The sequence below is a fragment of the Doryrhamphus excisus genome, chromosome 4 (genome assembly GCF_030265055.1).
Source record: "Doryrhamphus excisus isolate RoL2022-K1 chromosome 4, RoL_Dexc_1.0, whole genome shotgun sequence".
In the NCBI taxonomy this organism is placed as follows: Eukaryota; Metazoa; Chordata; class Actinopteri; order Syngnathiformes; family Syngnathidae; genus Doryrhamphus; species Doryrhamphus excisus.
The window spans coordinates 526,660-542,966 of NC_080469.1; the positions used below are offsets into that span (position 1 = coordinate 526,660).

Genomic DNA, 16,307 nt, shown 5'->3' on the forward strand with positions numbered 1-16,307 from the left:
GAGAACCACCAAGTCCTGCGGCTTAGTCTGCCGAAGAACTTGAGTCACCTTCAAATAGGAAAAAAATCCTACTCCACTCAGATGATGAATCTTCAGAGTATGGAAGGAACAAATGTTAAGAAAACACGAACAAGATGAACACATGAACAACCCTATGGAGACCTGATGGAGTGATGTTTGTGTAGAAGCAGAGCCACATAAAGTGAAATAAAAGGACTCCAGATATCAGAGCAACGTTTTCTTCAAGAGAACAGTGGAATTAGCAGGTCCGGGCCCAGACCCACACAGCTCCTATCTGGATCCCATATGATATATTGTGAAGGAACTTCAGGCTTCATGGGCTGCTCTATTGCTATCCCTTTGACCTCTACACCTGACCCTTGACCTCAGTGTGTAACACAGTTCAGTACAATGTCTACTCTGTCTTTCCCGCTGCTTCTGGCTGACAAAGCACCCTGACCCTGTGGTGCTGCATCCCAGGTCCACTCAAGGTCACAGCATGGAGACGTCGCTCCGCCGCCCTCATTCATCGTGTCAATTCAGCATCCGTTAGAACTTCATTACAACTGCATTTTTTTTTACACGCAAATGCCTTTTGTACACTAACCGGAAAAGGTACACAAACCAAGGTAATATCCTGGCATGAATTTTCTACATTAACCAAAACACACACTAACCAGGGCGTACACTAACCGAGGTTCCACTGTATCCCGCCCGGACAGAGACAGGCTCGCTGCTTACGGTACTTAATGCACAGGGAGATCAAACCAAGCCACCCACTCTTTCACAGCGCACTGGAACGCAAAGCATCCACTGGGATTGGGAACAATCATCCACTGGGATTGGGAACAATCATCCACTGGGATTGGGAACAATCATCCAGTGGCATTAAAGGGATTCAACTACTCCAGGATTGCAGTATCTGTGTGTCATTACAAGTACAGCTAAAGTATGTCTGTCGTGTTGTTCCGATGCAAAATAAATCATTGGCGAGGAATGTGTCAGGACGTTCACCCCCACTTCAGGTTACAGTTTAGAGGGCCTTTATCCAGTCATGTCCACGGAGCTCATACAATTCCTGCAAGATCAAACAATGGGATGGGGGCCACTTTATTAGCCCCCAGAGTCACACATTCAGCCGTCATCGGCGAATGTTATGTTAAGCTAATGAATGTATGTCTTTATCTGCCCTAATCCCGGCGGGCGTCCCGGCGGAGGGTCACGCTGTGGTCACGGGGGTGGGGGCTCCTTCACTGCGACTTGACACGCTCAAAGGAGCAAGTTCCCTTTCATCATGCCAGGGGTCAGAGTTTTACTACCTCACCGAGTCAGTCAGCATACAGCGCTGTGCAAACTCAAGCTCCGGCGACCGTATGATTGGAATCATCAGTTCATACCCAACAAATCATACCCGACCTGCCAATCATACCCAACAACCATCAAAACAGCAAATACCCGCCATCATGTGTGGAGGATGTTGTTTCCTGTTCCAAATGGAATATCCCTTTCCATTGTGTGACGGCATCGAGTCATGACAGCTCAACTCTTAAGCTTTTTTCTTTGTGTGTGTGTGTGGGGGGGGGGCCAAGGGGGGGTTAACCTCTTCAACCCAGGGCTTGAGAGGCTCGCCAAAATAAGACATAGCCAAATTAAATAACATTTATCTCCACATCGACAAGGCCTACATGGATGACGTGTGTATTATAGTAAATGTTTACTGTAGCTGGGTCATTCCACCCAATGGGGGCCATTTGCATCCCCAAGAAATACAACATACATGTATAAATACCATAAATATAATAAATATGCCTCACACACTTGTTATAAACATTATCAGTTTGGCATGTAGGAAGCTATAAGCAGTGATTTACCAAACAACTTTTATACTGACTTTAGGTTTTCAATTTCTACCCACTTCGGGTGAACGAGTTGGGTTTCTGCAGAAAAAGCAGCCTCTTTTTGTCAAAAATAAATAAATAAATAAATAAATAAAAAAATATATATATTATTATATATATATATATATATATATATATATATATATATATATATATATATATATATATATATATATATTATATTATAGAAAAAAATTGACCAAAAATCTGCAAATTTGCGTAAGCAAACTGTATATATTGTCTGCCCAAATCTAGCATTTTAAAGCATACAAATGGCTAAATGAAGCAAAATACAAATATAAGAAATTCAGACGATGCATTCAAATGCATTCCTACATGTAGTATTCCACACTGGCCACTTGGTGTTGTGCGTTATGGTCATGTTGGGTCAGACATGAAGTTTGACCAATCTAACATCAGTATGAGACTTGGGTCTTAAATGTCTTATTTTCCGGTCTACTGTATTTGCTAAGGTGTTAGGGGTGAGGTGTGCACCATGCCCACCTAACCCCAACCCTAACCCCAACCCCAACCCCAACCCCAACCCCAACCCTAACCCTAATTCATGTCTACATGGCTCTAATATTAAAAAGCGTATTTGTAAAGGTTGTATACAGGTTTTATTTGAAAATATTCCATTTTAAAATAAGGAAACCAACTTCAGGTCTTGATAAGATGAATGTAGTGCCATTAATAATGGATCATATTTATATGTATATTTATTTGTACATGTTAATTAGTCTTTCATGGAAGTACACAACACTGAGCTCATGGCTGTGTGTGTGTGTGTGTGTGTGTGTGTTTGTGTTTGTGTAACACGGCAATTAGAAGGAAATGGTTTAGCAGATTCTTGTAAAGAGTCAATGTATGTCCTCTGTGTGTCTTTTCTGTTGGCTGTGGAATGACGGCGGTGCCTCCACTGTCTGCCAGCCAGTTGGCATCATGGGAGGACACGTGGCCTTCAACCAGCAACCAACAGCCTTTCAGAGTGACAGTACAGCCGCAGCTGACGTGTGCATCAACAGGGCGTTATACCAAGGACGTGTGCGTTATCTTGAAATCAGTGTTTTTTGGACTGCCAAGGCGTGTTGTAAGGCACACGCGTGTCTACACCTACACGGAATGAAACCAAAACCTGGAAGTCAATCACTTCTTCAAAGCCAAAATGTGGACCTGGCTGGTCCATTGTAATCTCGTGAGAAGTGTATCCACCCGTGCAGCAACCTTCACAGGGATTCTAATGGACATACCAAGTTCAGTGTTTTACAGGTGCCTGTGAACTCATCCTCCCCCAAATTCAAGCCCAAACTGAGGACGTTTATGGCCTCTGGCTAACTTAGATGTTGAATATCACAGATGCCTGACAAAGGCACAGCCGGCACCTCGCCAGCATTAGATACCAAATGTTCATGCTAAATATGGTTCCTTCCGATGCAACACACGAGCAGCGATTCCGGCGCTACGCCAGCCTCAGGAAGTGCCAGGACGCAGCGACCAAACGCCTCCAGCGGCTTCACCGCCATGCAGCGTGTCGCTCATGGATCAAGTGGAGGCTGTAAATACTTTCCTGGGTTACATGGAGGTCAGCAGAGACCATGGCCTGCAGGCCATTAATGCTTCAAGAGCAACATCCCACCGACTCTGGTCACTGTTCCCATAGCGCTCCATAGCACCTCCCCCGCGTCACACCCCATCTCGCACAACGACAACAAGGAGGATTTACATCATTCCCAGAGAGTTAGGGATATTGGGGAAATTTCAGGATCAATTGAATTTATTTTAATCGATTGACAGCCCCCTTCTTATTTTTATTTATTAGCTTCCTGCTTTTTTGTGTTGAATCATATTTTGGGTATGATACAGTATATATCAATACTCCTATTTCATATATCAGATATTGTTTTTTTTAGCCCCCAATATCAATAAAAACTATTTTGCAGCTTGTCAACAGGTTCTCTCTGCTTTGGCGACTAAAATATTCCATTTCTAAATCAGGAACCCAACTTAGCAGAACACTCATAACGGCCGGGTCTGGAACTAATAACTGCGATAAACGGGGGATTACTGTATTATATGTTTAGAAGTATGTTTCACATATTGTACAGTTTGGGATTTAAAGAAACCCACAGGTTAAAACTGTAGTACTGTAGTCCACACCTCAAAAATATGATTATATTATATTATTGGGACGGTCGTCGACTGCAGAAAAGGAGGTTCTAGCACAGTAGTGTCACATGTGGAACACAACCTTGAACAAAAACTGGTTTAAGGCACCATTGTATGGCCGCTGTCGTGGTCACACCTCCATCTGACCCCATTATGGCAAAACACACGAACGTGTTGCCAGGAAACAGAGACGTAAAACCAAGGACATTCCACCTTCGCACCTCTCCATCACAGGAAAATCTCTTCATCCGTTCAGCAACGCTGCATTTTATTAACATTTCAATGACACTTTGCTTCCTCGTGAAGCAGTGGGGGGGGGCATAACGACATTATCGTCAAGTTTGCTAAATTGGCTATGACACATTTGCAAAGCGTGAGTAAAGCCAACTTTATTGCCAATGCAACCCGTTTAGGTTAGGAGGGGATTGGTCCGTGGGTTTTTGTGCCACGACTCAGCGGTCTGCCGAGTAAATACTTCCACATCCTCTACCCCCGACCCTTGTACTGTACTCCCCCTAAATGGTCAATTCAAGCATCTCAGGAGGGAGGGAGGGAGGGAGGGAGGGAGGATGGGCGCTTCCTGTCCCTGCTCGACCCACTGCCAGCCGCCCCGTCCATCCTGCCCCGAGGGACGCGACAGACCCTGCAGCCTGCTTCTTCGGAGCCAAGAGAAGAGCTGACAAAGCACTTTCTGTCTTTCAGCCTGCCTGCCTCACGATGGCGTCCGCAAACAGTCCAGGGGCCAACCAAACGACATGCAAGCCTTCTACCCACCCTGGTCCTTCCTCAGTGACGAATATCAATACAAATCATATTCATAAACCAGCTTCTCAGTGGAAAAGCTGCATCAGGAGTTGGATTTTTTTTTTTGGGGGGGGGGGGGGGGGCACGATTGTCGCTGCTCTGTTTGCAAAACAATGTGAGTGACAGGTTAACCACATGGACTTTAACATCTGCAGCAATAAGGACAAAAGTATCAGGATCCAATCAAGTGTTCAATACACCTAAAAAGTCAGATCAATCAATCAATCAATCATGTCCGACAAAGTATTGTTAAAAAAAGAAGACATGTTAATATGTACAGTATCTGTGTAAGTGTCATTTCACAAAGGAGATGACAGCTAACTGTACCATCATTCATCCACAAATCAATGATTCATCAATGTGTCCAAAATACAATCAATCAAAACATATTTTGGTATTGGATTCATCGTTTCTTGCATTAAAACCAATTCTTTCAACAGTTGGGGTACCTTGGAGTTTTGGATGATTTTTTTCTGCTTTGAGGAATCGCTTACGTTACCAATGAGCTTCCATCGCCATGCGAGTACAAAGAAGGAAGAAAGTGAAGGACAAGAAAATATGATATATATTATATATTATAATATATAACAGACTAAAGTTGAACACCATGACGTTTATCCGTTACGACACAGAACTTCCATACAACAATGGTGGTCTCCTCCTGGGTCAGTCAGTCAGGGTCCACATCACTCATGAAATATGAAATATAATAAATATAGCCAATAATCAAATACATGCTTTGAGTACTCTGGAGATAGACCAGCACTATACGTCACCATTTTATTTATTTTCAATAAAAAAGCGTGCCCCCAAGAGTACTTTAGTCCGCCCTGATTTAGATCCTGACCATCTTGTTTGGCGGCTTGCAGGACGGGATTTGAGCACTAATGGCTCCAGTGTTTCTTCCAAGTTCAAAAGTTCACCTTTTACGACCTCCCAGATCCTGACTGACCACCAAATAAAAACATTCCTACTTCTGTTCAGCAACACTAGCACATACCGGCCATCGGCGTTTGGAAATTATTCACATGAATCATGGTAAAAGTCATCAATAATAATAATAATTAATAATAATACCATCACTATCGTCAACAGCTGTTTTCCAAAAATTGGAGCAATGTACTATTTTTATTGGAGAATTGATTCCAGAATGTCCAAAAAGGGTATTTTCTCGGCTAAAGCCGGAGGGCTGACAGCTATTCAACAGGGAGGAACTTTAATGCCTAATAATAAACACAAAGTGTCACATTTGACAACAGATGGAAATATGACGAGGACAGATGCGTTCAATGACAGCCAGTCTAACGGAGTTGTTAGCTTACCGGTAACGGACTTGGCGTTGTTTCTCTCCGGGTAGTCGAACCCGTTGGCCCGTTTCTCTACCTCCATCCTCCCGCGCTGCTTTTGATTTTCCTTTTTTCCGCCACCTGAAATCGTCCAAAGACGCCGAAGGACAAGCCGGTCTTTGCAGCTGCTCGCACCGTTAGCGTCCGTCCGGAGCCTCCTGGCTACTCGGTGCTCGGCGTCCCATGCTTGACTGCTGCCGGCCGGGCTGGGAGCTCACCATTTCACCCCCAGGCGTGCTGCGTTCAGGGCCCGTGCGATAGTCGGACTTACCTCTTTCCTTCCTGTTGAACGTACGTATACTCTGGTTTACGTTTTAGCTGATGAACCAATTGGTAATTGGTAAGTTTGGTAATTAGCTTAGCAAATTGTTTAATGGTTGTTTAAGTAACCACCCACAAATATTACCAAAAACCTGATGTTTCTCTTGGTGATGGTGAGTCAGATTTCATTGATTTATGAAACCGTGGAACCCTGGTTAGCGTCAAGAAAGTCATACTAACCAAAACCTACTCTAACCAAGTCAAATTTTCCAGTAAGAAATCATGTAAATCCAAGTAATTGGTCCCCCAAAAAACATGTTTTTATAGTTTGACAGTTTATAGTTTTTAAATGACAAATGAAAGTTATAAAAGAGCGTTGAAGGCTACTTTTACCATCAGTGAAGATGATTGTGATGTGATCCCAAAGACACCATGTGACAGGTATTCCTTGAATCCAATAGTTTTTTTATTTAATTTTGTTCACAGCTACAAGGAAAATGCGAGTGCCAGCATTTTGGAAAATAAGATTTCAAAAATATTCTAATTCATTAAGATGCTGGTTGTAGGAATCTGATGCAGGTTTTCAACTCCACCCAAAGCCAGCTAATGATGTCAGTCACAAACCAGGTCTGGATCCCCTTCATCCCACCTCAGGCTTGACCAGTATTTTTGTGTTTTAAAAAAATCATTTGATGCCACCCGAGTGCGACATGACCCGAGTTGGTGACATGACCCGAGTTGGTGACATGACGGATGTCACGTACCAGCCACCAATTCAGGTAATCATAGGACAGGGGTGGGCAAATATGTTGACTTGTGGGCCGCATTGATTGAACAAAATTGTCCAGGGGGCCAGAACATATATTTTACACACACACACACATACTTATAATTTTCCTTGAATTATTTGTCTATTTTTGTCTGTAAAAGTGTTATATCAGTTGTATGTTCTAATGTCCCTTTTTTCAGGAGCATTTTAAACATCACACCACATCAAACTATGTTATTTTAATTTTTTTTTTTACTAATATAAATAAATAAGACATCCAACTTGCAAGTCATGTTGCCAGTTTGTATGTTAAAATAATAATAATAATAATAATAATAATAATAATAATACATTTCTTTCAGGACACCCAAGGTCGCTGTACAGAAGATAAAAAAAAACACCAATATAAAATACAAGATAAAAGACAACATACAATGAATAAGAACATGGTGGAAAAAGCAACTGGCGGGCCGGATTCAAACGCTTGGTGGGCCGCATGTGGCCCCCGGGCCGTAGTTTGCCCACCCCTGTCATAGGACCATACTACCATTTGATTTGATCTGATCCAGGACTCAGTAGTACAGACAAACTTCTGCACCCGTCCTGATTTCTCGCTGTATTTCTTGAAAGAATCCATCCAAAACAAAGTGGAAAATGTTTGCCTTAAAATGAGTTAGCTTGACGTGACTTTCAGTTCCTGACAAAAGTCTTCTCCAAGACTTCTCCAGGTCGTAGTAGCAATAAATCATTTCACTTTTAAAATACAAATAGCTTATATGAAAAGCAAAAGCCTCTAGATTTATGCATATTTTAGCCAAATGAAGACTTGTATTGGTTGCACAGTGGTCGAGTGGTTAGCGTGCAGCTTATATAGTTAGAAAACAATGTTTTCATAAAAAAAACTAGTAGTGTGAATGTGTAGTGTGTAAGCCAACACAGCCACGGGTGTTGTTCTCTTTGTGACCAGCAGATGTCAGTGTTTCCTTCACGTCCAATTCATAAAAGAACTAAAAGACTCTTAGTCAGGGAAGAGATGCTCAGAGGCACATCGGCTGCTGGAAAGGAAGTTGCTCTTTGTTTGGGAAGGCAATAGTGGGCACAGAACCTGCAGTGAGCTAGATACACAATATGGATGAAAGAGGGGTAACTACCTGTCCAAAGAACGCTATGTATGGTTGGGATCATTATTAGAGTCCTCTAGACAGGCTGTATTATGTTGGCATATCAGCATCAGTGGGCCAACAACACGCAACAGTGGGGGGGGGGGGGGGGGGGGGGCTGTATTATGTTGGCATATCAGCATCAGTGGGAGGGGGGGCTGTATTATGTTGGCATATCAGCATCAGTGGGCCAACAACACAACACCTCACTTTGGCTACTTGGTTTCATCAAGCGTTGTTTCCACCTGGAACCTATAATATCCAAATATGGACAGCTGAAGGCCATCCTGGTCTTTCTGGGACCTCATCTGAACCAGCGATATGACAAATGACCACATGATGGCGCCAGTGATCTGCTCCAGTTCAGATGTTCCAGGACAGCGACCCCATTGTCCTGTTTTGTGTTGTTTTGTGTTGTTTTGTGTTGTTTTGTGTTGTTTTGTGTTGTTTTGTGTTGTTATTGTTGCGGACGCCGACCCGAAGTGCTCATCTAGCATTCGCCGAGCAGCCGGGGCCGCCATTGTGGTATGTGCCCCTCCCAGCAGAAGGACAACGGATGGTGATGTCCACCAACAGGCGTGGCCCCCCACCAGCGTGGTGCTGAGGAGCGCTCGGCTTCACACACCAACCTCCATCCACTGCCTGTGACCCCCCCCCGTCTGAAACAGACATGAAGTAGTTGGACTTCACCTTATGGGCCGGATGCACATCTCAAACATCTCTGTGGATTTAGCTTGAGCTTTGACTGCGGTTCCCGGAAGGAAGTATGTGGAGATACACCAAGTTGTTTGCGTGCCTGCTGGTTCTGTGTGAAGATGCGGCGTCACAGAGCAAGGTAAGAACCCCCCCAAGCCTTTTTAAAGCCATCATTACCACAAGTATCATTCATTCCGATGCTGAGAAGATACAACCCTTAAAGTGTGTGGAGACTTGATGGCACTTGAGTGGGTGAAGGATGGCGCTGCTGATGTCTGACAGCTGTTGGACTCCAGTAACCCCATTGTCTCCCACTCCACCCAAAGCCTGCACAAAGTTCTCTCATGGTTCATGTCCATGTCGTGTAGAAGAATGACAGCAAAGCATGGAGAACCACCACACTCAAATGGAAACAATGTCAATTCCATTCCAGTCAAACCTTGGTTAGTGTATGCCCAGTTAGTGTAGTGTGTTCTCCATTTCATAAATGACGAATGAACAGAATAAATGAATATTTAAGGTCACGCTGACCTTCAACGAAGACCCGGTGATGTGTTGCCAAAGAGCGTGTGGCAGCGAGATCAATGCGGACGGCACATTGGTGTTCTATGAATTATTTCGTGTTTCTCACCTTCTTTGTCAAAATGCCGGCGCTTTCCTTGGCCCCATGTGGGTTTATTTTGCAGCCGTGATCAAAAGAAGAGCAGAAACTTGAGGTGAAGAAATAACTCACGGCAAAACAAGAAGGTGGTGTCCGTGCTAGCTTGCTGTCACGCAGCGTCTTTGGCAACAAACACGTCCTCTATGGAGGTGAAAGGAACCTTAGATGTTGATTTATGCTTATCATTCATCATTTATATGCGTCTACATTTTCATGCAAACTGAAATTGTAAAACTGGAACAATTTGATGAGATTGACATGAGTTCTTATGTGAAAAAAGGATCTGGTTAGCATACAGAGAGTTAGAACAAGTCAATGACGCTAACCAAGGTTCCACCGTACATTAAAACTGTGGGAGCGCCATGTTGGACTATGATGCTGGTGGGGTGGGGGGTGGGGTGGTGTTGTGAAAAATAAGGAACAGCCGGAGGACAGAAACAACAAACAGCACCTGCTCCTCTGCTTTCACACCACAGGCCACGTTTGAAATTGCCAATGGTGTAAATGTTAGCTGCCAATGGTTGCTGAGTGCTAAAAACATAAACATGTTAGATTCCAGCCTGGAGTCTGTAAAAGGTGGATGGTGGTGTTCTCAAACAGGAACCAGGTGGAAAACCTCATCAAGTGTTTCATGCAAGGCAGTGGGCATTCTTGGCATTTTTTAATTGTGACTTACCAGGGGGGTAAATCCCTCTCGGACAGTCCAGCAAATATTTGTTTCAAAGGTCTGCGTGTTTGTTTTGGTTTTTTTACCACATAGCTCTGGTGCTACACATGTTGATGTTTTTTAACACCGTGTAAAATGTCACTTTACACCTTTAAAAACACACAAGTAGTGGGATTCATCTCCAAAAGGTACAGGATTCATACAGAAAATGTAGTAAGAAGTAGTAATCCTTTTCTATAAATGGAATATTTTCATAGTTAAAGTACAGAAAACCTTCTAAATACACGTTTTACCATTATTTGAGCACTCTTGGCAAATAACAGTCACCTTTACACTCCTATTACCCAATATGGTAGACATAATAAGAGAAAGTAAAACATTTAAAACATAAATAAAACTCATGTTTGTGTGTGTTGCTTTAAATGTGGGGGGGGGGGGCAGACAGGAAGTGGCATCTGGCTTCAGAGTTGAGTTTTAGCTTGCCAATGGATTACAGGTGCAACAGTACTGTTGCTTGTGAGATCATTCAAACCTGCAATAAAAGCCTGTTGTTCCGGCGATCAAGTCTGGTGCTTGTGTGTCTTACATTACAGTAGCACTACTGACACCTCGTGAGTAGCATAGAATACGACATATCGTCACAATGCATCTTCTGAATGCCTCGGTTTTTACTTCAATAAGCCAATTGAAAACACTTAATTTAGACAAAAATATGTAAGATATGCCTAAATATGCACATTTTTGACTAACGATAGACTGTTTTCGACCTCAAAACAGCATGATTTATGAATTCATCAATTTTGAAAAACAGTGATTTTTTTGTTCAAGCGTGACTCCACCCGTGTGCACAAAGAATAAAAGATAAAGTCTGAGCGTTTAAGACAAGTTTAGATTTGCATATTGCTATAATATATAGATATATATATATATATAGATATAGATATTAGATGGGGGTGGCAGGAGCTCAGAATATAAGGACTCGCAAGTGACTATGAAGGTATTTTGAGCAAGGCACCGAAACCGTGGTTTTTGTGCGCCCCCTCAACCTGACACGTCTCCTTGCATGCCTGCGTGTGTGATCTGCTTTAATTGGCCGGACTCTACCTCCCAACTCAGCCATCAGCAGGACTTAAGTCCGCTGTGCTGGAAAGGAGGTATGTGTGGTGTGCAGCACAACGTATACCGGAGAGTAAATCCAATTTGCCGTTGAGGGATTCCAACTGGTACAGTATTGCCTCGATCCACGCTGGTTCTGGTACTCGTGCCGGTCACATGAAACAAAGCCCAAGGGCGGCACCACCGAGCACTGTGGGAACCAGTGCGGGCACCTGCTTCGTGGTTGGCCATAAACAAACCAAGGACAATCGGTGCCAGGCCGGGGGGGGGGCATAAAAGAGAGACAGTTGCTCAGTCTGCTGGTCCGGTGTTTTGGCACCGCGGCAAACACTTGGCCTCATTAAACACGCCAACTGAGAAGTTCTCCTCTGCCTGGCATCAGAGCCAACGTGCATGAAAGGACATTTTGTATTTCTGTTGCTTGTCAAGGGTTGTTAACCAAGGCGTGATGCTTTGTCAGCCATGGGAAATGAGTGTTTCCCATACAGTCATCCCTCCACACTTTGAATGCTTCAAATTTCACGGCTTCACTTTGTCCTGGTTTTTGGAAAGAAAAAAACACACTTCTATATGTCCGATTTCAGTTTGACATTTGAGCAGCCATTTTTTAGGGTGATTAAAAAGCATTAATAACCATCAATCTGATGAGCATATCTCATCAGTTGCTTTTGGAATACATTTTTGTCCGTTGTTTGACACTTTGTGGCCACGCTGTATGGATATAATATGGATATAATATGGATAATAATATGGATAATAATGGTTCAATCCCCTGAAATCTCTCCCAGGCATCATCTGTGTGGACCTTGGAAGCGGGCCTTTTGGCTCTGCTTTGTAAATGGAGACAGCTATGTGCGTGACAAACTATATGTCAACATTAGATCATCCAAATAGCTGTATATATATATATATATATACAATAGCTATATAATAGCTGTTTTGGGGGTTTTCTGTCCACAACTGTCTTGAGTGTGTGTTTCGGTCACGGACTGGACGAGAAAGATATGAGGCCCCTGGTGTATTGAGATGTTGTAGATGCTTAGTTATATTATTAGACTGTGAAACGCGAGTAGCTACATTCCCACATAAATAAGAGTACATGTTTTTTTCAAGAGAAAGGACACTACAATGTAAAGAAGTCAGTGTACAGCTTGGCTGCCGTGCGCCTCCTTTTACCACAGGAAGGCATCATGCTCTGCTTCAGTATGTTACAAGACATGTCGGCATTCTTGTAAACACGACACACTTGTCAATCAATATGTTTATCTTAGTTTATCTTCAGCTAACTGTTTGCTGGCTTCCTTCTGAGGCGACAGACCAATTTGAGCGCTCATACCTCGACCTTCCTGTTCTGGTTAGAAACTGTCCTTCTAAAGCGCTGGATGCTCTTGTCAATCTTGTTATAGCCTCAAATTGTTTTATGTAGGACCATTCTTTTCTTCCTTCATTCTTTATGTAGGACCATTCTTTTCTTCCTTCATTCTTTATGTAGGACCATTCTTTTCTTCCTTCATTCTTTATGTAGGACCATTCTTTTCTTCCTTCATTCTTTATGTAGGACCATTCTTTTCTTCCTTCATTCTTTATGTAGGACCATTATTTTCTTCATTCATTCTTTATGTAGGACCATTCTTTTCTTCCTTCATTCTTTATGTAGGACCATTCTTTTCTTCCTTCATTCTTTATGTAGGACCATTCTTTTCTTCCTTCATTCTTTATGTAGGACCATTCTTTTCTTCATTCATTCTTTATGTAGGACCATTCTTTTCTTCCTTCATTCTTTATGTAGGACCATTCTTTTCTTCCTTCATTCTTTATGTAGGACCATTCTTTTCTTCCTTCATTCTTTATGTAGGACCATTCTTTTCTTCCTTCATTCTTTATGTAGGACCATTCTTTTCTTCCTTCATTCTTCATTCTTTCTTCCCGAGTTCGGTGCCATGTTGAATTCCCCGTGACTTCGAGCGCTAACACCAACACCAACACACCTGTTCCCCATTCACACCTAACACCTTGGAACACCAAGCAGTCACATGACACCGGGGATGCAAATGGCTAATTGGACCCCATTAGTACAGTTGAACACAGCAAATGGCTAATTGGACCCCATTATTACTTATCTTCTTTTGTGTCTGTTATTATTATATTATATATTATATGGGAGCCAGGCAACGACGTTTCGTTGGCAATTTCACTCCTGTGTTTTTGTGCAATGACAATAAAGGGAGTCTATCTATCCTTTAGAACACAGCAAGGGTACTAAACCATGTGGACATTCATGGTTGTGTATTTTAGCATCGTTATCCAAGCTGGACATTGCAGATGTCTTTGTCTCAAGCGTGGATTGTCACCATTACCACCTGCCAATCATAAATGGCAGGTGACCAGTTATGCATGCATCTGTGTTGCTTGTTTAGATTACACACAACATTTTGGAAAAATATCATATAAATCATGTATGCAATCTGGAACCAAATATCTTATCTAGTAAGACTTATCTAGTAAAAAGTCATCCAGCTCTTTATGTCGTTAACACTCGGGGTCGACTGCTTGACCTTTCCGTTCCATAGCCCCAGGATCTTTTAAGAAGATTAAAATCACTGTCTTCCGTTTAGGTCGGGAGGTACTTTCTCCCACGAACGTTCCTTCCCCTCACCATATCCCCAGTCAGCAACTTGGTTGTTTACGTTGATGTTGTATACCTGTATATGTCACTTTCTCATCATTGGAAGAATCTCCAGCGGTATGTCGGTATGAATGATCTGCGTGTACATTGTCACACGTTGGTGCTACATTTTCATAACAAATTCACGGCATTAGCAAATATGGCGGCCAAGCAAGCTTTAGCTTTAATCGGCAATAAATACAACGTTAGGAGCAAATAAGAAGAGGAATGTAGATGTGTACTTTGAAATACAACAAGGGCTCCAAATACTTTGTGTTGGGTTAATTAGCATCCCAGTGTCAATGACTGAGTTCTTTGTCTTCGCATTGGTGGTACAACAATGGCTCCTCCAGAAGACCCTCCTTTCCAGGTTATTTGATACATTCAACAAGCCATCCTTAGATGTCAAGCGAGGGACAAACTTGGGCTGGACTTCTGTGAGAAGTGTTAAAGTTGGATTCTGGCAATCCTGAAGCAATCATCAAAACGTGATGGTGACTTTTAAGGAAGCTCTTGTGCTTCACACAGCAGAGCATTTGAGCTTTGTCCCAGTCCAACAGCAGCACCGACGCGCCTTTTGCCATTCGATTGTCCTCCTAATTACGTGTTGGCAAAGCACCAAAGGCGAGATGTGCTTGTTTACACCACCACGGTTGTACGGACAAAGCCCGGCACAATTCAATTCCTGACTGGTGAATGCACCATGCATTACATAACGCATGTCGTCGTTTATTGGAAGTTCCCGTCATGGCTGTCAGAAATGTTAAAGGTAAAATGTGCAGCAGTTGATGTCATGGCGCTCTGTGGCGCTCTGTTTTCCTCCCATTGTGCGGTTCATGTTTGAGCGTTTGAGCCTTGTTCCTTTTCACCTCGTACTTGACAGCACTTTAGAGGTCAAAGTCAAAGACTCAAAGGGTGTGTTAAATACACCATACTCTTCATTACTAGCGTCTTCATGCTGCTAGGTCAGCCTGGCAGGAGACATCCAGTTAACCTTTTAAACCGTGGGATGGAGAAGCTCATAACCAACGTTTGTCTCTGCCAATACAAAGTCTGCTTAGATGATGTTGGAGTAAAAAGCTGAAGTTTGGTGTCTCAATGAATTGAGTAATGTGTTGGTATCAAAAGAGCCATTTGGGTCTCTTAGCAACAAAGGAAGTGAAAGTGAAGTGAAATCCAACATGGAACCATATCCCAGGTAGAGCCAGTAATAAAATGCTAGCGGGCTAAGAATGAGCGTGAGCTGCTGACTTGCTATTTAGCTTCCTGTGTAACAACGGTGACTGAAGTCACATCCACATTGTTGTTGGAGCTGGAACTAACTCACTTTTTTTGGACGTGTTGCTCCAAAACTACTCATATTTTCATTCATTCATTCATTTTCTACCGCTTTTTCCTCACGAGGGTCACGGGGGTGCTGGAGCCTATCCCAGCTGTCTTTGGGCGAGAGGCGGGGTACACCCTAGACTGGTGGCCAGCCAATCACAGGGCACTACTCATATTTATATTATCTTAATATATCCACTGGTACCAAGGTTTTACTTTTTCCAAAAGGTCAGCTGAAAAACAAAACGTAAAAAAAAACAAATCATTATTCATTCATTCATATTCTACTGCTTATCCTCACGAGGGTCGCATGATAAAACATGATAAAACAGTGCGCTCCAGGTGCGCTGAAAGCTCGTCACCTCCGACTTGGTCTTGACCCGAAACGTGGTAAATTGTGGTAAATTTTCTGACAAGGACGCAGGACACCAAAACCACACACGCAGGTGTTAGGCACATTTCAATGCAATAAACAATCACAGCACTATTTAATGCAACCGTCTGAACCAGCACGTCCATTTTTGTATGAATTATCCCATCGCATCTGATGTCAGATCAAAGAGTCCCACAAAAACAGCCACGGCATCCAATACCGAATATTTCTTCGGCTTCTGTCATCTCGTGAATCTCAAAGTAAAGCAAACCGGGTGCTTTGGTTTGGGCTCGGCTGGAAGGTTGGGAGAGAGAGGATCAAGCCGTTGCGGTAAAGTTGAAGTTAAGCGAGTGTTTGTCATGGAGACAAAACGTGAAGTACTTAGTAAGCCTAGCTGGG

The 16,307-nt window shown here is 42.9% G+C and overlaps 2 protein-coding genes across 4 annotated transcripts in view; one reads left to right on the top strand and one right to left on the bottom strand.

Annotated features, from left to right (window-relative positions):
* LOC131128188 (nuclear receptor subfamily 6 group A member 1-A) overlaps positions 1–6,438 on the bottom strand; it is a 76,948-nt gene extending 70,510 nt beyond the window's left edge. For both annotated transcript variants that reach the window (XM_058070804.1, XM_058070803.1), the window contains exon 1: positions 6,191–6,438. In XM_058070804.1, coding sequence (XP_057926787.1) covers positions 6,191–6,257 — 67 coding nt within the window. In that variant the 5' untranslated portion in view covers positions 6,258–6,438. The remainder of the gene's footprint in view (positions 1–6,190) is intronic.
* Positions 6,439–8,681: 2,243 nt separating this feature from the next.
* Positions 8,682–16,307, top strand: part of olfml2a (olfactomedin-like 2A) — a 33,002-nt gene continuing 25,376 nt past the window's right edge. For both annotated transcript variants that reach the window (XM_058071776.1, XM_058071775.1), the window contains exon 1: positions 8,682–9,239. In XM_058071776.1, coding sequence (XP_057927759.1) covers positions 9,171–9,239 — 69 coding nt within the window. In that variant the 5' untranslated portion in view covers positions 8,682–9,170. The remainder of the gene's footprint in view (positions 9,240–16,307) is intronic.